The 23067-nt window shown below is 33.1% G+C and overlaps 1 protein-coding gene, 1 long non-coding RNA gene and 2 other non-coding genes across 5 annotated transcripts; 1 reads left to right on the top strand and 3 right to left on the bottom strand.

The window, feature by feature from the left end:
* Window positions 1-7541: 7541 nt before the first annotated feature.
* Window positions 7542-9276, top strand: LOC145029099 (SGNH hydrolase-type esterase superfamily protein). Its single transcript, XM_078977721.1, has 6 exons — window positions 7542-7859; window positions 7937-8064; window positions 8158-8284; window positions 8366-8478; window positions 8597-8846; window positions 8952-9276. Exons 1-6 carry the CDS (start codon window positions 7613-7615, stop codon window positions 9167-9169), a joined length of 1083 nt encoding a protein of 360 aa, XP_078833847.1. The 5' UTR covers window positions 7542-7612; the 3' UTR covers window positions 9170-9276.
* Window positions 9277-18242: 8966 nt separating this feature from the next.
* On the bottom strand, window positions 18243-22268 carry LOC145031657 (uncharacterized). Of its 2 annotated transcripts, XR_013676989.1 has the most exons (3): window positions 22135-22263; window positions 18987-22047; window positions 18243-18888 (listed from the first exon to the last, which is right to left on the bottom strand). It is a non-coding gene; the product is annotated as an uncharacterized LOC145031657 (long non-coding RNA). The 2 variants fall into 2 exon arrangements; XR_013676988.1 differs by having other exon boundaries at window positions 18987-22268.
* Window positions 21291-21413, bottom strand: LOC145033078 (small nucleolar RNA SNORD14). The gene has a single exon (XR_013677321.1). It is a non-coding gene; the product is annotated as a small nucleolar RNA SNORD14 (small nucleolar RNA).
* LOC145033075 (small nucleolar RNA SNORD14) lies at window positions 21532-21656 on the bottom strand. Its single transcript, XR_013677318.1, has one exon. It is a non-coding gene; the product is annotated as a small nucleolar RNA SNORD14 (small nucleolar RNA).
* Window positions 22269-23067: the final 799 nt, after the last annotated feature.

Raw genomic sequence — 23067 nt, 5'->3', positions numbered from 1 at the left:
CTAAGGAATCGGCACGAAGTCCATCGTTGCCACGGTTTACACAACGGGCACTAAGTCTACATAGTCGACAGGACTTAGGCACTAAGTTTGCATAGTCGCCAGGGTTTAGGCATCAAGTCTGCATGATCACCAAGGTTTAGGTATCAAGTCTGCATGATCACCAAGGTTTAGGCATCAAGTCTGCATAATCACCAGGGTTTAGGCATCAAGTATGCATGATCACCAGGGTTTAGGAACCAAGTCTACATGGTCACCAAGGTTTAGAGTACACCAGGTGAACACATCGTTCACAACACCTACAGGTTGCGAACCTGCTAGTGTTCCACTAGATTATCTAGAATAGTCTGTGGTTGTCATCCATAATCTGCTGAATGACGGGGCCATCATTTGGGGAAAGGCTTCTCACATCGTCCACCTCTCACCCTCACCTCGTGGTCTATAACACCTCTTAACTCATCATCAAACTCATATTCCATCTATTACATCTAACCATGTTTTCCCCCAACATTATCGTAGATATAAAATACATATACAGTTTAAATCATTTAAAACGTGTATAAAATCGTTCATCCAGCATAGACAACAAGTATTCAGATAATATGCACACATAACACGTAATTTATATAAAATACTTCATATCTATGTGTAAGATGAAAGGGACCATGCACTCACCTGAAAGGTGGTGACTCAGCACTCGAACAGCGCTTCGATACTCTCAAAACAATTTCCTTCGATAAAACCTAGTATCAATACCACTAGGGTTTAGTCTAACGATAACTGCGACGAATTAATAGTCTGACTATTATTACTATTATATAGCGTTAAATAACACTCAATATAACTCATAATAATAGCTCAAATAATTATTTTAAGGACCTAATAACATTAATATAATTATTTAAAAGCTATATTAAAAATTGCGTAAGCGTAGCTCACTTACAACGGGTTTTAAAGAAAACTGGGCTTTCCTCGGAGCAGCGTTTCCGAAACCGAAAGACCCTTTTTCTCGGGACTCCGGGAGCCTCGGGGCTTCCTTCGGGTATTAGGGGGTTTTCCTAGGGTTAAGGGGGGTTTGGAGTTGTAGAGAGAGAAAGAAGTTAGAGAGAGAATGAAGAAATGAGTGAGAAATCCGAAACATTTCGCATGGTATTTATAGGCTCAGCTCCTCGGAATTACATTGGGCGTAGCTTCGGATAAGGCTCCAGCTGTCTTCGCACGTGGCTCGCACTCATCGGATGGATAAGAACCGGAGTATGCTATGCGTACTTGGCCTCAGACGCGGGATGTAGTGAAGGGCGACGTGTCGCATATCAGAAGCGAGGCGTGATCAGCAAGCGACGGTCCAGATGCTGCCATGTCATCAACTTCGCACCAGATTCGTGATTTTCTACTCCGACTTCTAAAAATCATAACTCTCGCATACGAGCTCTATTTTTGACGTTCTTTATATCCACGCGTAGGCGGGAACGTACTCTACAACTTTCGTTTAGACTCCATTGCCTAATTTTGACTTTATTTTAAATTTTATATTTTTAACAGGCCGAGACAGGATTGGTCCGTTAAAAATCCATAACTCCTTCATCCGACGTCCGTTTTCACCCATATTTTTCTCATTACATTACTCTTAATGAGATCTTCGATTCTCATTTAGATCGTGTCGACTAAAAACTGCTCGATCTATTATTCGAATTTCGGACTGTACACTACTAATCCGAAACTTCGAAAAATCATAACTTCTTCATACGAAGTCAGATTTGGGCGTTCTTTTTATGGACGCTCTCGTTTTACCGTATTCTACGTCTTTAGTTTAGATCGCCAAGTCTAAATCTCGCTCTATCGTAACTTCACTATTTACGCTTCCCGGTGTCGTGCCGGTTCCGTCGTGAAACTTCGACGGGTCATAACTTCTTTGTTATAACTCGGATTTCGACGCTCTTTACATGTACGGAAACCTTGTAACATATACTACAACTTGGTTGAGATTATTTATTCTGAATAATATTTTGTCGAAAAGTCGTTTTCGACCTCTATTATCTCTAAATTGACTAGCCCGGATCTACGGGCGTTACACTTTGACTGAAACCCTAATTCTTCAGCTATATAAGGGACCCCTTGGCATCATATTTTCGGCTACAATAAACCCTAGATGGATTTTAGAGACGATTTTGAGCCTCCTCTCCTCTCTCTCTCTCATATTCTCCAACTTGCTTCTTGGTGTTTGTGATCAATTAGAGATATTACACTTCTGATACTAAAGCTCTTAAAGGTTAAAGATCAAGCTACAATTGAAAGGTAACATCTTAACTTTGTTTTTAGTTATGATTTCTGATTTTATGTATGCTAGATTAGGGTTTACAAGCTTTGGATGATTATTGCATGAATTAGAAAAACTAGATTCAAAGCTTTAGGGTTTGCATGTACACGATAAGATTGTTGTTATGCTCAAAACCCATCAGTATATATATATATATATATATATATATATATATATATATATATATATATGTGTGTGTGTGTGTTATATTGAAGTATACAACAAACTCATAATATATATAAATATATTATATACACTAGGTGTAAGACTCATATATTACATGGGTTAATTAAAAAATATTAAATATAAAGGTAAATATTTAAGAACTTTGTACTTTGTTTATACAAATATATTATCCTTCATGTAAAAATAAAATAAATCTGGTTTATAAAATTGTTATTAGTCAATATAACATATTGTTACAAATAAACTAGTTTTGAACTTTTCATATACATATTATAGTTATTTTATCATGAAATATCTAGTCCACACTACAAAAGCTATATGATAGAAAAATATATGATTTTTATGTGACATTGTATATAAAAAAAACACATCATAAAATTTGTAGTATTTAAAGGATTCAAACTATTAGTCTACATGTATATTTATATGTTAAAATACATAATGTTTATACATGTACATATGTTCATTACTTTGAAACATATATCTTTATAAAAGCGAGTACATTACACTTTTACATACATACCAAACATACACGACTTTTATAAACTTTATACAATGAAATTCATTATGCCTAGTGATTTAACCACAATTAAGTTAGGGTTGAGAGTTATTCATATACTTTTTTAATCAAGGGCTTTTTAGTGAGACTATATTCATTAGCCGAGTCTAAACACTTAGCATACCCACACCACTATAATTTTTATTCTTCGGAACGAGATACATATGTATAGATCTATATGGGGTTGACATCCCACCTACAGTTGCTAGCTACAACCTCGACCGATCAATCAAAGCGGATGATAAGTGTCTACAATTGTTACTACAACGTCCAATGAAGCATTGTAGGGGGTATATTTAGTCACATAGCTCGTTTATAGGACTCAATATAAACATTAACTGGAATTTCTCTCCACCCCCCCTCTCTCTCACACTACAAACCATAGGCTTGGTTTCTTTCAAAACTATTTTAAGGATGGAGTTACTTATGTAATAGTATAGTTTGGTTTTCAAGGATATGCAAAGACTCATTACAAACATAGTTTTAAGTATTGATTTACTTATACAAAAGATACATTTTGGCTTTCAAAGATTTATTACAAACACAGTTTTAAGTATGGATTTACTTATATAAAAATACAGTTTGACTTTTAAAAAATCATTGGAAACACAATTTTAACTATTGTTATAAATACAAAGATAATACTTTTTCGACTCTTTAAAAGTATTATTGTTGTTTGAAGAAAACCTGTAACTCTCACCAGCCTTGTATTGAACCTCAAAATTACATATATTCTTAGGAAATCACTAAACAACATTGAAGACAGATTGGATTACAAGTGACCTAGGTTACTTACTGTTGTATTATATGTCTATCTGTTAAGGTAATTCATGTACTATTATTATCTATAAAAACATTGTATTCAAACATCAAGATGGAACACGAATGCTATTTTGTTTATTGCTGCACTTGTGCTATATATTCAGTTAACTGTGATCGATGAACTTAGTCGCATAGCCCGGTGTGTTCCACCGCCTCGGCCGAGGGTGTGATACTAACCTCCAATTTACTTTCTAAGCTTTTCGTGTTTGATGGATTAAGTGCATATTGGATTAAGCTGGTCTGAGCAGTCACCACGTTGTGGTGAATGGGTCACCACGATATGGTGGATGGCTGACATGCGAATGTTTTGTCCTATAGTCCCCACAGCGTGGCTGGAGCTAGCCACGACATGGCGAATGGTTGAGTCGACCTGTTGATTTTGACCTTTGACCAGGATTTTGACCAACTTCGTCCTGAGGGTATTTTGGGTAATATTTTGAGACAATGTCACTTTTTGTTGTACAGGTGACCCGTAGAGTTAGTACGCGGAGCTGTGGTGTGATCAACTATCTTTTCAGACTGAGAGATGAGTTTTCCTCACTGTATTTATGGGTCGAAGGCACTAACACTAGCCAACTAAGTTGTGTATCCTGATATATAGTATATCGTTATGCTGTAGTGATCTATTAGATCTGTATCCAGATATGTAGGATATTGTTATATGGTAGTGGTTTGTAGATCTGTCTGTTTGTCTGTTGACTAGTTATACATTGATCTGTTGCTAGTTATATGTTAATTTTTATGTATATGTCGACATGATATGGTGGGGTTGAGACTATACTACTTTGTGTTGTCAGTCAACAGACCAGTGCATTTCAACCAAAAGGTTGTGGTCCAGGGCAATCCAACCCAAAGGTTGTGGGTCGGGACATTCCAACCAAAAGGTTGTGGGCTGGGGGTAATCTAACCAAAAGGTTGTGGACCCGATATCTATCTGGTTATACGTTTGTGTGGTGGTACTTTGAGGGAACTCACTAAGCTTTGGCTTACAGTTTCAGTTTATTATTGCAGGTACTTCAGATTAGGGGTGAGCATTTGGACCAAACCGGACCGAACCGGATCGGTTCGGCTCTTGGACCGGACCGGTTTTGGAGAATATTATGGACCGTGGACCGGACCTGATAAGTTGTATCCGTGTCTATGTCCAGGTCCGTGTCTAGGTCCGGGTTTTCCGGTTCTTGGACCCCTTTGGATCGGTACAACTTTAATTGCATAGAGTACAAGTCATTAAAATAAGTTTTTGGGTTTGATAGAACTCGTTAAAACGAATATGTTATTGGGTTTGATACGATACAACTTGTAAAAATGATTATGTTTCTGTTTCATGCATAACTAATCTATATTGATGTTATAATACTATAACTTACAAAATTAATTTTCCAAATAAAAGCAACTAACATACAAAATCAAGTTCACCAAGATCCATTTCATATGATTTATCTGTCAAAAATACATAAAATTCAGAATTATACTTTAAAATAATAGTTAAAAAGTTGAAATATTTCAGCTTTGATAGCTCTACTTTGAAGGATTGTAACTCAATGAATATAATACCAAAATAAAAAAAATAATAGTCTAAATTCATCTACAAACTGTAAACTAAATGTTAGAAAAAACCGGTCGTCAATCCGACTTAAAACGAATGAGTTGTGGGTATTTAAAAAAGGTCACATATTACAAAATCTTGTTGAAAAGCTGAATTTTTTCAGCTTTGATAGCTCTACTTTTAAGAATTGTAACTCAGTGAATATAATACCAAAATAAACAAAATCATAGTTTAAATTCATCTACAAATTGTAAACTAAATGTTGCAAAAAACCTCAGGTCAATCTGACTTAAAACGAATGAGTTATGGGTGTTTAAAAAATATCACAGATTACAAAATCTTGCTGAAAAGTTGAATTTTTTCAGCTTTGATAGCTCTATTTTGAAAGATTGTAACTCAATGAATATAATACCAAAATAAACAAAATTATAGTCTAAATTCATCTACAAACTGTAAACTAAATGTTGGAAAAAAACCGTAGTTTAATCCGACTTAAAACGAATGAGTTATGGGTATTTAAAAAACGTCACATAAATTTTAAACATGTCCAACCGGTTCTAAACCCGGTAAAAACCGGACCGAACCGGGAAAAAAACCGGACCGGACCGTATAGAAATCTTAGAACCGAGAACCGGCTCGGGGGTCCAAAAAAACGGTCCGGTCCGGTCCACTGGTCCAAATGCTCACCCCTACTTCAGATGACCGTGGCAAGGCGAAAGCGTGACCGTGACATCCTTCGAATTTATGTTATTTAGATTTTGGGACACTCTGATTAGGGGTTTAGGGTTTAGGGTTATTGGGGTGTTTTTGAAAATTTTAAATTTACTCTAATTTTCTGGATGTTACAATCGTCTGATAAAATGAAGACAAAGAAAATTCTAATTAAAATAATAAGAAAATAATTAAAAGAAAATAAAACATTATTTAAAGAAATATTCGTAATTTCAAATTATGTATGAACCAAAACCATAAAAAAATGCTAATCATAGAACCAAAACTACAAAATGTATCTAAAATTAAATCAATAATACACCACAAAACTTTTTTTGAGCCAAAGCCATATTATTTTTAACAACCACAATGAGCATTTTTTTTTTCAAATTCGTCTATATCTAATTACAATTGGAAGATGGATAATATACTCTTTGAGTTTGAGAGTTTGGCTAAATTTTTTTTTTCGTATATTGATAGGTTTAGTTCATATTTAGAAATAAATTACAAAAATTGTCATTGTAACTTACATAAAATGTCGATATATATATATATATATATATATATATATATATATATATATATATATATATATATATATATATATATATATATATATATATATATATTGTCCATGTGTTTAAGGATTTTGTATGTTTGTAGGTTTGGTTCCTATAAAGAAAATAAATTACAAAAAATATCATGATAATTTATAAAAAAGATCTTTATGCATATATTTTTTATAAACATTGGTCGATACGTATAAAAGAATTATAAAATTAATTTCTATCTAATAGAAAATTTACATATTTGGGTCTCTTAAGACCTTAATCCAAGACATGAGTAATATCACCCTAATTATATATATCTAGGTCATCTTCAATAGTAATTTAATAGGGAGTTGAATGTGGAGTTTAATTCCAAAAAAAAATCAAAATTTTCATTGTGGGTTAATGATATGACACTCAATAGAATGGGGAGTTAATTGAACTCCACACTGTCTCTCCTCACACACACACATACATGATGTGACAATCCATTAAATTGTATTGAGTTTAATGGAATTTAGTGTTTAATAGATAAAATTATATTGTAAGTGGAATGTACATATATCAATTCATTAGAATGTACACCTGGGAATCCATTGGAATGTATATATTGATATATCCTACCAAACTTTGTATTTTATTGTTTTCACTTTTTACGTACAAACAATGAAAACACTAAAACCTACCAAACTTTGTATTTACTGTTTTACCTACAGACAAATTTATTTTATTCCAACCAACCAAAATGGAAGGAAAACACTAAAACCTCCCAGACCCCAAAAGCAAAACCAAACTACACTCTGCATAACGTCAGTTGACCAACACTACCAACTTCCAAAAAAATCCCACCAAAAGCAAAACCACACAATTCCTATAAAAATCTTGCCACCAAAATTCAAACAAAATACCAACAACAAGACTGAAATATGGCTGCGCCACTAGTTCTAGCACTTGTCACGGCGGCGATCATCGCCATGGCAGCTGATCACACTTCAGCCACCCCTCCTTCGCTCGTCACTTTCATCTTCGGTGACTCTTTAACAGAAGTCGGAAACAATAACTACTTGCAATACTCTCTTGCACGATCAGATTTTCCATTCTATGGCATCGATTACAAAAACGGAAAACCCACCGGAAGGTTCAGCAATGGCCGAACCATTGGTGATATCATATGTACGTAAGCATCCATGCATGTTCTTCCTTGAAAGCTAAAGCTTTTCATTTTTGATCGTTCTTTTCTTCCATTGCAGCTGAGAAGCTTGGAATTCCATCGCCACCACCTTACCTTTCGTTAAATCCAAATGATGATGTAATCTTGAAAGGTGTTAACTACGCCTCCGGTGGTGCCGGGATTCTGAATGACACTGGACTCTATTTCGTAAGATTTAACTTTTTTAATTACATGACTGGAATCGTGTTAGTTTACTTTTTGCTATCTTTTCTGGGGACTCATTTGCTGATATATAAACAGATTCAAAGAATGTCGTTTGATGATCAAATAGATTACTTTGAAAACACAACAAAGGTAATCAAGAGAAAAATAGGAGAACGAGCTGGAAATAATCTTTTAAACGAAGCAATCTACTTCATTGGAATGGGTAAGAAGTGATCAATGAACATGAAGTTTATAGCTTACATTATCACAACTCACAAGCTTTATTTCGGGTTTTTTTCAACAGGTAGCAACGACTACATAAACAATTTCTTGCAGCCCTTCCTACCCGATGGTCAACAATACACCCCCGATGAGTTTCTTGATCTTCTACGCTTGAAATTAGCTGAACAGTTCACAGTAAGTGTGAAATTAATGTCTGAAAGAAAAACATGATAGCTATATATATTGTTATAGTTAGTTAGGGTTCTTAGAACTGAATCACTGATGTACATTAATTTGGTTTTGATGGAGAAAGAGACTTTATTTGCTTGGTGCACGAAAGATGATCTTTCATGGACTTGGACCTCTTGGATGCATTCCTTCACAACGAGCGAAATCAACCTCTAATCAATGCTTACATCAAGTAAACGAATGGGTGCTTCAATTCAATTCAAAAATCCAAAAGATGATCAAGGTTCTAAACCTCAAGCTAAAACACGTACAACTTACTTTCGCTGATACTTACCAAGATGTTCTAGATTTGGTCGACAATCCTACTAAATATGGTAAGTCCCATGTTTGCAAATCCCCTAAATTTCTTTGCTTGATTAAGAACTGGAGTAGTAAACATTAAACAATAGTGACTTTGTTGTATGTGTGTTTGTCTTTAGGTTTCAAGGTGTCTAATACCTCATGCTGCAGAGTCGATACATCCGTTGGAGGATTATGCTTATCGAATGCACACGTGTGCAGAAATCGTAAAGAATATGTATTTTGGGATGCTTTTCATCCGTCTGATGCTGCAAACGAGGTTTTGGCTGATCGGTTCTTTTCAAAACTGTTTTCGAATCTTAATGGTTCAGCAGCTTCTGCACCGAATCAAGGTTAAGAGTAATATGAGGTTTGGTACGTACCTTAAAATACAAAATGAGTCCCATGTATTTAAACATATTAAAGCCCTACAAACTAGGGCACTTTGTGTGTACACCACAATATAGCACCAAGTTTTGGTGTTTGTTTGAAATGAATGAGAGATATTTATAAGTCCAAGAGATGGAAAATTAAACGGCTAATTGACTTTAGAAATCATAAGTTATTATTGTGTGTTTGAAACTAATCATTTGATCATTAACTTTTTATGGTTAGATAAATGTTATGATATTTAGGTATTAACCTCCAAAATTCCATAACGTCTTAAAACTTCACCTTGAAATCTATAATAATAAATTATCGAGAAATAAATATTTTCTCTTTCCATAAATGCAGCAGTCTTTATACGTGTTAATATGTCGTTGGCACAATACTAGTTTTGAAAACATGATTGGTAACATGGCGTAAGAAATGAATGAGTCACCTTCCCAAATAACCGTATTACATATGAGATGCCTTCTTTTATAAACATCTTGTGTGTATGAGTTACCTTCTCTTATAAACTTTGACCAAGTCATCGACCAGTTGAATGGTTCCAATTAATTATAATCAAACCATTTGAAACATAATTAAATGCTGATATACTTTGCATATGAATAATGTTAGAAAATATTATTTATTCATAAACACCAAGCACAAACAATGCAACCGAAAAATGGGAAGTTATAGCCGAATGAGACGACCTTATACGCCTATACGAAGAACATGTTGGTTGAAGCGTGTGAAAGATCTATATGTTCAAAAATCATTATCGAATGATATTTGCTAATGATATATGATTATATATGATCACACCTAATAACAAGTTATCATTAATTGATTATTTATTAAAATTTGATTAGTAATAAATATTCTCAATACTTGTATTTGAGAAATTATTATTTATGAAAATAATATTTTCTTGAGAGAAAAACAACTAAATCATAAAGTATGAGTTTATGTATTTTACATTATCTAGTGAAGTCCATAAAGCTTGTTTATATAAAAGATGCACATGTTTAATAACAGATGAAATAAAAGACAAAACCCTTTGACTTATTTCTAGTCAAAAAAGAACCCGTACCTTGATGGGATCAGGTTGCTTTTTGTCTTTCCTTCTTACTAGCCCATGTTTGATTGTATGTTTCATATTTTCCTATAATGCAAGTAAGGTGCAAGATATCTAAGAGGTAATATATGAATTGCTAGTTTATTCGGCTAATCTTTCTTCTCTTTTTCTAGTATTAAAGTCATAGCTTTCTAAGCTTTTTTCCCTCTCTGTATCTTGCAATGTGTTGTGTAGAATTGAGTACTTAATGTGCTTCTCCTTTTAAGGCTTATTTGGTATAAGTTTTTTAAGACCTAAGAATTATATTATACAACTGAAAACTACACTACAAATAAAATAACATTTAATAACATAGAAAAATGGTCACTAAAACCCAAAAAAGTTTTAAAAAAAAGCACCATTGGCACAAAGAAAAAGAGTCACTAAAAACATTATCACTAAAAGCCTTTAGTGACACTTTTGGTTGCGTCACTAAAGCTTTATGTGGCTATAGTGATACTTTTTTCTTATGTCACTATAACACTATTGGATTTTATTGACATTTTCTTATGCCACTAATATAGTTGTAATATTCGCATTTCCTCCTAAACTAGGTCATAGTTTGTAATCATTTTGCTATTGTAAAACTTTATATGAATGAATAAGAAAAGATTATTCATATATTTATATGTTTACGTGTTTTATAGGATATTATATGTAAATCATATGTGTATTTATTAATAAAATAAAATTAAAATACGTGTCGGAAATAAAAGATTACTTATGACAAATACTCTTAACCTACTTGTAGTATACGTTATAAGGATTCTGAAGATATAAGGAGTATTCAAATCCAACTTCATATGAAGAAGTTATGCTTCTTCGAAATTTTGCAATTAAACCTGTGCGGCTCTGCGTATCGTAAAAAATAGATTTTTGATAAATTACTTTTTAGCCTTAGTGATCTAAACGAGAGTCGGATTAGTCGTTAAACCGAAAGTGTGCATATAGAGAGCGTCTAAATCTGACTTTGTGATAGGAAGTTATGATTTTTCTAAGATTCAACATAATGATATTCGACTTAAAAATTGAATTTTAGATCGGTCACTTTTAACTAAAACGATCTAAACGATAGTTGAAGATCTCGTTAATAGAAGTTTAATAATAAAAAGTTTATCGAAAACGGCCACCCAATGAAAGAGTTATGCTTTTTATACGGGTTTTCACAGTCTAAACCTGTGTGAAAAATATAAAGTCAAAACTATAGCCAACAAAATCTAAACGAAAGTTGTAGTTCTTGTCGAGAGGTTTTCGATGATATAAAGAACGTCAAAAAAAGAGTTTGTATGAAGAAATTACGCAATTTTGAAAATATAAAAAATGGTACACGTACGCGTCAGTTGCGCAGCGTGCCGGACAAGACCACATAGCCCCACCCACTTTTCGCCACATGTCAGTCTAGCATTTCGTCAAGTCACTATGCCTGACCAACAACATAGCGCTCCACTATGGTGCATGGCACGCATCCAAAGAAACCTCGCTATAAATAACAACTCATTCCTTCATTTCCTCCTCACACTATTCTATCAATTTCTCTATGAAATATTCGGTATTTGGCCCATTTTCTGTAACATCTCAAAAATCGCAACAAATTTAAACATTTCAAAAACAACTGATTTACTGAAAAAGTGTTTACGTAACCACTGTTTCCAAAAATATTATTCAAAATCAGAGTCTCCCAAGATCCAACAACATAAAACCAAGGATGTGTACGGTCACGCCTTCGCCTTGTCACGATCCTTAGAGGTACCTGAAACAAAACTAAAACTGTAAGCCAACGCTTAGTGAGTTTCCCTAAGTACCACCACATAAACATAACAAACAACGACATGCATATAGAGCCTTCAACATGATTGGACCGCCTCACCGGGCCTACGGCCTATCTGAACCGCTCTCTGGGCATTCGGCCTGATTGGTCCGCGTTGCAGGCCTTTAGTCTATCTGAACCGCCCTGGGTATCTTGGCCTTCAATCTCAACTGGTCTACCTCAACCCAGTAAACTATCACATATCAACATTCACCATAATAATAATTAGCTAGCGTATACAGGTAGTCATATAGATCTAACATATCACTACAACATAACAACCTCCTATATATACCAAGATACATATCTAACAGATCACTACAACATAACAGCATAAAGTAAACCATGATATCAATATGTCGGCCTTGGTGCCTTTGACCCATAGGTACAGTGAGGAAAACTCACATCTCAGTCTGAAAACAATCAAAAGGAATCTCTGCTCCGATAACCGGCTCTACCTAACTCCTAATAATGAAAACATTTCCCAATCTATATTAATATTAATTTCCTAAAATACCCTAGGTCAAAATTGTACAAAGTCAAAGAAATCAGCTGAGTCAACCCAGTCGAGTCAACTCAGTCGAGTTAGCTTAGCCCTCGTATGCAGGTTGTACTTTGGATGTACACAGGGCGTACTCATCGTCCGAGGAGCCGAGGTCCAAACTGCGTATGCACAGCGTACCAATTAGTGTGCCTAGCATACGCACATATTCTCCTCTTAATGGAGTAAGAGCTTAATACACCAAGGTTTCACATCCAAAGTCAGTTGCAAGTCTCAAATAACGTTTTTGACCATAAAGTTTCCAACTTTATGGTCTTACATAGCCAATAAGGTCTTAACCTCAAAACCTCAACCACTTAACCCATTAAGACCTCATAACACATGCATGGAAGGGAAGATAAGATCAAGACTATATTTTTATGCTTCTAAACACCTCAAAATGACTGAAAGGACATCTTAAATGGTTTGGAGTAGCTTATACTCAAAATACCCAAATAATGGGACCAAAAAGACACTAACCCCATGGCTAACTTAGATCTATGCATATAATCATCAAGTTCATAACTTTATACCTCAAAATGGATCTTGAAGGTGAGTTGTTCCTGGATTAGAAGGTCTTCATCTTCCAAGATGATGCTTGTTTCTTCACCTTGCTTCAATGGTACCACAAACATACACTTTTGAGCTCAAAGGATCACACATAAGAAATTAGGGTTTCAAAGGACGAAATGAGGGTTGGATGCTGGAGAGTGAATGAGGAATGAAGAGTTAACGATGCTTATGTATGGATCAAACCCAAAAAATTAGGGTTTGAGGATCCTTCATGTACGCTCTGTATACACGGTGTATGCTTAGCATACTAAGACCCGTGCATGTACACCCAGCGTACTAGGTCTTGACCTGATTTTACGAAAAATGCCACTACAAGGCATTTTTCTAACTTTCTCATACACAAGGGCTACATACAATAAGTCTTTATAATAAAGGGGGTAATCTAAAAATACCTCAATGTCGGGATGTTACATTTTCCCTTCATTTTTGTTCTGCGACAAAGCCTTGCAACGCCCCTGAGTACTTATCTGAGTAGTACCCTTCGAGTAGGAGATCGCGATTCAGTATTCTGCCCAACTAGTTCTCATATCTCATCTATTATACTCTGTAAGTCAGCTACACTTACTCTGTCTTTGTGTAGTTTCTAATTATAGTTATGAGTCGCTATTAGGAATTTATAAGGAAGATTTATGAATGGTTCCAAGTCATTATACTGCTTAATCTATTTACGAGAATGATATTTAGGCTTGATTTAGTGAGGTGTTTTGATATTGCCATATTTATACATACTTTTAGGCAATATTTGAATACATTTTATACATATTTTTGGTTATTTGCATGGAATAATGATACTTATACAATTAAATTGTATTTTGCAGCCTAAAATAAGTCATTTTGAAGAATAAGGACTAAATGTGAAAAAAGAAGAAACTTTGGAGGCTTCGAAGATTAAAGAAGATAAAACCCACGAAAATAGTTGGATCCATGTCATGGATATCACTTACACAACGTGGAAAAGGAAAAATCTGGAAGATGACTACGCACAAAGTCGAAATCCTTGCCCGATAAGGATTCATCCAGGTCCACGATGTGGAGCACTATTCCACGACGTGGAATGTAATTTTATGACAACTATAAATACCCTTGGTCTCTACGAATTTAGGAGGTTGGCTGGTGAAAAAAGGGTTCCATAAGTCGATATTCAGAAGGTTAGAAGGCTAGGAAACTGGTTTGAATACCAAGGAAGAAGAAGAGGTTCATAATTACTTTCTAGTTGTGGTACTTTACAATATTTTTTATTATGACTTGTTTGTGTTTATTTGTTAGTATGAGTAGCTAAATATAGCTGCTTCTGTTAGCTAGACGAAGTTGGAACTCATGGTTTGTTTATAATAACTTAGACTTTTATTGTTGGTTAATGTCTTGTGTTTGATTGATTATACCTAGCATGCTTAATTTAATACTAGATTGCTTTAAACTCGTATTATGTATAGTTAGTGAACATTAATCTGCATGAATTTGAATACCTAGTAATTTAGTTAACATTAGATTATTAGATCTAAGATGGAACCAATCTTAGATAAGTAATTGAAGTATTGAATTTGGATGTGTTTGAGAACTCATGTTATGAACATAATTGTGTTTGTTAACTCAATCTTACATAGCTCCAATTCTACTTAATAGTTAATTCTATGTTAAATTATGTGTGATTATGCATAGACCCACATGAATTAATTCAACATTAGTTAATTTGGAATTGAATTGCTAATAATATTTTAATTGGTAACCAACGGGAATTGTCATAATTAATAATTAAATCATTGAGGGAAAGTGGATTTGAACTAACATAAGTGTTTTTATAATTTGATTGAATAGTTGTTGATAAATTAAGTTCATCTAAACTTGAAAAATTAAATAAAAAAAAAACCTTTTTAATTATTGTTTGATTTTAGATTAATTTAGAGTATTTTTAGTTTAGCTAATTAAATATGTTCCCTATGTTCGACCCCAACTTACGTAAACTACACTACAATCCGACTAGGTACACTGCCTAGGTGCATATTGGTTAGTTAAGTTAGTTAGGATATAAATTTAAAACTAGTAGGTACTTTTGTGCACACCATGTTTAAAGTGAGATTTCCAAACAGTATACTTTGTATACCAAACGGACCCTACCTCCGATATGATTCTACCTGATTATTCCTTATTTAGATATTGAAGTAGACTTTGGGGCTATTGAGGAATAGTTCCATGATGTATGGAATTAAACTAAGACTTAGCGTTATGTACATCTAGGTATTTTGGAAAAAGGTGTAAGGCGAAGTTCGGTCCGATTCACCAGTCACCAGACACTTTGTCAGGTGAGTGTGGAGTTATTATCAAAATCATAATCTAAAATAAAAGTGTTATTTATATGAGACATTAAATGTTTGTTGTGTTATTTGTGTTATATGTTATTTGTATAATTAGGATAATATTATTGGATTAGAAACCGTATTGGAAATCGATTGCATTTAAAATAAGTCTTAGCTTAGGTTTAAGAATAAGTCTTTTAAAGAATATGTAATCATGATTAGGCTAGATATCGATTAGGTCTCATGACTAGGGTAGGGTGTGTGAGATCAGAACGGAGTGTTTCTCCTCTTTCTTGGATGACCAGAAATGGTGGGTCTAGATCAGACAACTGACAAGTATGTCTAGGTCATCGGGCATAGTAGATCACAACACTTGACTATTCTAGGTGGTCGAGTGAATTGTATTGCGAGCATTGACTTATAATTTGTGGACGTAGATAAAATGGGATACCATATTTATCAAATCTCTGAACATTTGTTGCCTTTATAAGGCTTACGTTGGCCATGGAATCTCCTAGATGTGTAGTCAAACAGTTGCTCAAACGATTCTTCAGGTAGTTGGTCTTAGATCAAAATTTATATTAATTATTTGATAATGTTGTTTGCCGGAATGATATTAATTATTATCATTAAATTACTATGGGTTTGAAAACCCTACGTATCTCACCATGTTTTCTCAAACCTAAATTACTCATTTTTATGCATCACAAGTAGTGGAACCAAGGTTGCAGTAGTCTAGTTAGGATGTTGTAATTTGTAGTTTCAGGACCTTTTATAATTTACGCTATATTTGGATATGAACGAATGACATCCTCAAGGTTTGAATAAAATAATTTTTGTTATCTCAAAATGTTTTGTTTAACTGGGAATTTCCACATCTCAATTTTATAAAGCGTAAAGAAAATATTTTAATTGGTTCTGAAAAGTGGAGGATGTCGTAGTAGTTGTTAATATAAATACTATTTCATGTTTTTAGTTGCAAATTTTTCACCATAAAAAATTATACTAAAAATTTAGATACAATTTGTTTAATTTTAATATAATATAATATAATAGAAAGACAATTAAGATAATATATAGAGAACACAATATCATACTTAAATTATAAAATTAACCTATTATTCTATTAACAATCAAACATAAAACTCTCAATATTTAAAACACAAAAGTCATCAAAAAAAAGATTAATAAATCTAAATGTTGTTCTAGTAACAATCAAACATAAAGCTATCAAACTAAAAACTTATTGGGGAAGAAACACAAAATTTGATTAATCTTGAACTTTTGCATAATTACTCCTCTTGTTTATCCAACTTACGAACAATCGTCTATCATATAACCATAATATATTACATAAAACATGTAAGAATATTACTAATAAACATGGACATATAAAATGATTAAAGCAACCTCATGTGCAATTTCGAACAGGTTTATATTGTCGAAGGTGGCATTAATAGAATATTCTATTACCTTGTTTCAGTTGTAAAAAACCAAGGGGTCTGCATCCATTAGTGTAAATAGCAAAAAAAAACACAAAGTTTACACAAAAATTCTAATTTGAAACAGTATTTTTTTGTCTCGATTTTGACACCGTGTAATTGTTTTTTTCCTAAAATATAACCTATTATCGGTTACTTTGCTAACTAGGCCATTAGCTTATATGGCATCCAAGTTAGATCCTACATGGCAGCTGCACCTTTATAAATGAACCCTGATGGCCTCAACTCTTATTAACCTAGATCGATCTTCACTTTTTCTTCTCAATTCTTCTAGAGTATTGTGTAATGGTGTCTTCGTCTTGATCAGTTGGATCAACAAGTGGGGTAAACAAGTCAAACAATGGTCATTCTAAGACATGCTACTGTGGACTAGCAGCCCCAATGAAGATATCAACGAGTGAGAAGAATCCTGATAGAAGATACTTTGGGTGTAAGTACTGACCCGATGAAGTTGAAGAGTGTGGCTACTTTGAATGGTATGATGGTGAAGTAAGTCCATGGTATAAGGAACTTCTGCTTGAAGTTGTGGCAAAGAAAAAAAAAAGCATTGGACGGGGAAAGGGAAACCCTCATAATGGTGAAATAAGTTTGGTATTTCTTTTTAAGGTTGTGATTGGTTTGTTTGTTCTTTTACTAGTCATGGTAGGGATTTTGATGTGAATGGTGTACAAGCAGGGGCGAGGTTGGGTATAAGCAAGGTGGGTCCTAGGACCCATCTATTTTTTTTAATCTAAATTTTCTATAGAAAAATTTTTATGACCTACTTTAAAAATAATTTAAAATCTATCTTATCTATAAAATCTTTGAATTTGTATAGAAAACTTTTTATAGAAAAATTAGTGAACCATATAGTTTTTATTCTAGACTCGCAACTATGTACAAGGTATAAGTAGGAAAAAGATGTGGTAAGTCTTTAAGTATGAATTAATGTCGATTAAGATCCAATGTTGACCATTTTTGTATGTCCGTATTGATGTATTAACTTGAAATTTGTATGGTCCAATGTTGATCAATTTTGATATGTATATATTTATGACTGTGAATTAGGTATGATGTTATATGATGCTTTATGATGCTAGTAGACCAAATTATCCTTTACCTTATGTAACAAACTAGTGACCAATACAGAAAGGACCAAACTACCATTACCTTATGTAACAAACTAGTGATCAAAACAGAAAGGACCAAACAACATTACACATATTTTTACCATAATGCTACTAAAAAAGACCATAAACACCATATCAACATTACATAAACTATTACAAACAAAATCCATACATTTTGCCAATATTTACCCATTCCATTTACAAAAAGAGTAGTGATGTTTGGGTATACCATATAAAAAAGCGGATTACTTAAGGGTACCCATTACTTAATACAAAAAATGCTAACATTAACCACCCCCATCAACCCCTAACCTTGTACACCGTAACCTACTCCAAAAAACAGGGGCCAACTTACTACAACCTGGTCCAACAACCTTCTTTCCAAAAGCTTTCTTTCCGATCTAAATTAAAGTAATTCTCTCCGAAGGCCTCCTTGTTCTGAACAACTTTTGGGATGGTGATGTATCAGCAATGCCTTCATCCTTTGTTTCTAGTACAATATTTAGGCACAGGTGAAACATGTTCAAGCATAGGTGGAACATGTTCAACCTCTAGAATTTCTTTAGTAAAAACTTCAACATCCAATTGGTGTTGATTTGGTACATAATACACCTCATCCTCTGAGTATCTATGCAAGCAACCGTCAAGCATGTTCATCCCCCTTGAAATTTTCGACCAACATAACTTCGTGTAGCCATTCATCTTCAATATCCATGCTACTACCTTCATCCATCCCTTTAACATATCGAGATGCATTTGCTTTCCCTTGTTAATAAAACAATAATCATGTTAAAACAATAGTAGACACTAAAGAATTGATAATAACTATTAAACATTGCCTTGTTTTGATTTTTACATCTTACTTGTCCATCCATTTGCTGACTCTTTTGACTCATTTGACTTATTATGCCCTTCCTCCCAACTGAGCTGGCACATCTTTAATTCCTCCAACTAACCTTAACTTCTTGTACTCTCCATCCTTCTCTATGACATGTTTCCTTCATTTGGTTTTAGGTCTTCCGAGCATCCTCGTTGAAAATAGTGGCTTTGAGGCAGGTAAATTTTCGACGGGGGTAATCAAAATGTACGTGGAGTTGTAATTTTTAAGGAAAACATTTTCTCAACAAGAAAAAAAGGATGAGAGATTTTTTATTTTAGGGATGATTCTCTCCATAGAGTCATTTTTTTTAATTCATGTTTTTCCTATTTTATCTATTCTAGTTACTACAAATAATTAATTTATTTGCATATTTTATTAAAATTAAAACCAAATATAAAATATGATACGTAACAATAGAGAATCCACTCATGAAAATCAACCTTTATAAATATATAAACTTCATAAAAATCAACCTTTATAAAAATATAAACTTTATAAAAATCAGACTTTGTTAATATAGTCGGCTCTAACGTTGGAGCTATCTGGGCATGTATCATGAATATTGTCCCATATTGGAATAGTAGTGTTCCCCGTTGACGAAATAGTCGGACTTGTGTCTAATGGGGAAGATTGATCTTCAGTATTAGATGCTTCGGATCATGAATTTTAATATTTTGGAAATGATTTCTAAGGCATAAAAGAATTGGAGTCTCTAAATGAGAATGCCAAACACGAGAGGGTCCCAGAAGAGATTTCGATATTCAACATGGAAGACTTGTATTTATTTTTGGTAATGATAGATAAAGCATAAGAATTGTAAGACTTGTATTTATTTTTCAAAATAGAAACCAACATTGACAAATTAGAAACATTAAGGGGTAAAATTGTCAAATTATATTTAAAGGTAAAGTATATTTTATTTTCAAATGATATTAATTCTCAATAGATTATTTTCCAATAAATCAAAACACCTCACAGCCGATATTAATAACCATTGACCTACAGTTACATTCTCTTTGGAATTTTTTTCAAAAAATAACCCAAAACAATACTGTTCAAGACTTATAACCAAGTAAAAATTACCGGAGCTAAAATCTAAATTAATATTCGATTTAGGTCCGACTTTTAGGCACTTTGTTATCGAAGAAAATTCATTGAAAAACGGTGTCATATTAGCGAAATTTTCAAATCAAAACTGAGTACTGGGTTATGCTATTTTCATAGCGAAATTAGATTAGCTGTTTAACAACAATTTGAAATGTCATGATGACTTGATTGGTGAACCAAGTTATTCTTGGTGATTATCGTGGTTTCAAGAAATTCTAATTGAGGTTAGAATTGAGGATGCCGTTGTAGTAAACAATTGAGGTTGCTAAGGAAATGTTTTAAGATATTTTGAGAGACGTTTGATTAAAAAAAGACGATTGCTTTGGGATAAACTAATTGTAAATGTTTCTATAGTAAAAAAGATAAAGAGTAAACATTCTTTAAAAACCAACGGCTATATTACTTGAAAATGAAGAAGGAAACAACATAAATGTCCACAATTCATATCACAACTATAAATGTCCGTCATAGCTTTTTCGGCGCACTCTTGATCTTTCCCTCTCCATTTTCAAGAAATATAGTGGTCGGATTTTTAATAATTTGATCTCTTTTTTCTAAAACTTACAATCGTTACCCGATCAAAGAAAATCATCGTCATCTTTTTAATCTCTCAAAATAATCTACAAATATTTTCTAAATTTTCAATTATCCACTACAACTGATTTCGTCTACAATCCTTCACAACTATTCCAATCGAAACATATTATTTGGCAGTGTTCAGAAAGTACTTAGAGTTATTATCGTAGTCACATTAACTTTTTTACAAACTTCCTTTCAAATTTTTGCAAAATATATAAAATAAAAATCTAGTTTTAAAATAAATTCACAATCAGTAATATGTGATGTGGTATATCCAAAAGAAATATCATAATAATTAAGTAATTAATGTAATTCGCTTTTTAATTATTTATTATACTAGCTATGTTAAAAACTATAAATTTATATTAATAGAAAACATAACATATTTAATTATTTATTATAATATTCCTTTGCGTGCAAAATAAGCAATATCTCATAATCCGAAAAAACAATTAAATATCAAACTATATCCAAATCAAGAAAATCAAATATTTTGTATTCCGCATTTCCATAAAAGAGATAAAAAGTTAAATCTAATAAAGTTAAATTGAGTTAAATACAACAAAATGAATATAAAAAAACTTAAAAACATATGAAAAATAGTTTCAGACATCCAAGGAAGGAAAAAGGCAGCATTAACTCTCAAGCCTGGCGAAGGCGAAAGTTCTTAGTCGGCCACTGCGAATGTCTTGAGAAACAAGCCTTCGGATTATCATCATCAACATTGATTTTAAATTAAAATAATACAATATTAAAAACAAAAAAACATTACCCAAAAAAATAGTATAAACAATTAAAAACTAATAAAATAGAATTTTTAATTAAAACAATAGAAACAAGAATGCCTCAGACATCCAAGGAAGGATAAAACAGCACAATCTCTCAAGCCCGGCGAAAGGCGAAAGATCTTAGGCGGCCACTGCGAATGTCTCTGAGAAACAAGCCTTCAATGCTATCATCAATGGCAAATGTTTATAAAAACAGTTTAATGGATTTGAAATTGCTCTCAGACAAAGGCCAGTGTTTTCGACATGAGAATCTCAATGAATCAGAACGCTAAGTGGATTTGATTCAAAAGTTACACGGATTCCACTTTCGAATTACTTATCAAATGGAATAAGAACTCTTAAACGAAATCCAGGTATGTTCGAAAACATTGGTTTCTCTTCGGTGTGGTTAAAGCAAACTGAATCATCATTGAGCAAGATTCATAAATTCAAATAATACATAGCGAGAAAAAATCGGAAAGAAATTGTAGAACCTACGAGAAAACGCAAAAATCCACTGATTTAGAAGGAACCTGCATGTCCATGAGGCTCTGATCTAAAGAATTGGTTTTGCATCTATACGATTTCGATCTGATATCGAGGGAACAGAAGGAATTTATCGTTGATGGCTTAATATTGTTTATGAAGGATGATATTAAAAGATGAAGAAGTTTATACCTGAAGCGAAGAACGAAGTCGGCGTTGTGAAAAGATAGATATGTTGATGTGTTAGAGAGAGAGATATAAATAAGAGGTGAAATTAGGGTTTTGGTGGAGATTGGATACTGAAGACCAGGCCATATAGCCCAATTACTCGCTTGGTTTTTCTTTTAGAATCCGATATTTAGAAAAGAAAATGAGATTCTAATTTCGATATTGAAATAAATAAGGATTTACAAATAAAAAGTAAGATAACTTGAAATTTTAAATTAACCTAACAAATATAATAAATAAATGGTGAATTTCGTATGTGTTCGTATCTTTATTAAACATTAAAAATATCATATATTAGTCGGTTCTAAAATCAAAATATTCATCCTTCCTTTAAAATATCCAAATATGTTTTTTTTTTAATATTTCATAATCATTTTTTCTATATTAAATCATTAATATTGAAAATAAAAAAAAAAATAAAAACAAATTGCCCTTATCTTCGAAATTGCAAAAAACAAGTCAACTTTATTTTCTTTAGCTATCATCTCCTTTTTTCCCTTCCCGTCATCTTAATTATTGCAATCAGGTAAGGAGCATACCTCCAATTTTTTCGATAAACCCAAGTGAAGAAAAACATTATCCTAATAGCCAACGATACTTCGAAGACTAAAGGTATTATAACAAACCCGAAATTGTCATTGATTTGTCTAGTGAACCAATTGAAGAACACAATAACATAATATTTAGGGGTATTTGGCTTGGACGAAACCCGCAAAAAAATGGATTATCGATGAATGCCATTGGCCCTTGGTTAAGTAGAGAACCTACAAGCGTTATTTTTTTGGTGAGGTTATTATTGAGGAGGTCTTGACTAACCATTACCTGAAACAGCCAATATAACGCCGAAATCTCACTGGATAAATGATTACAAAACAGATTAAGTGTACCGGAGAGGTT

This window comes from Lactuca saligna, chromosome 2 (assembly GCF_052625555.1).
Source record: "Lactuca saligna cultivar CGN05327 chromosome 2, ASM5262555v1, whole genome shotgun sequence".
In the NCBI taxonomy this organism is placed as follows: Eukaryota; Viridiplantae; Streptophyta; class Magnoliopsida; order Asterales; family Asteraceae; genus Lactuca; species Lactuca saligna.
This window is presented reverse-complemented; position numbering and strand designations above follow the sequence as displayed.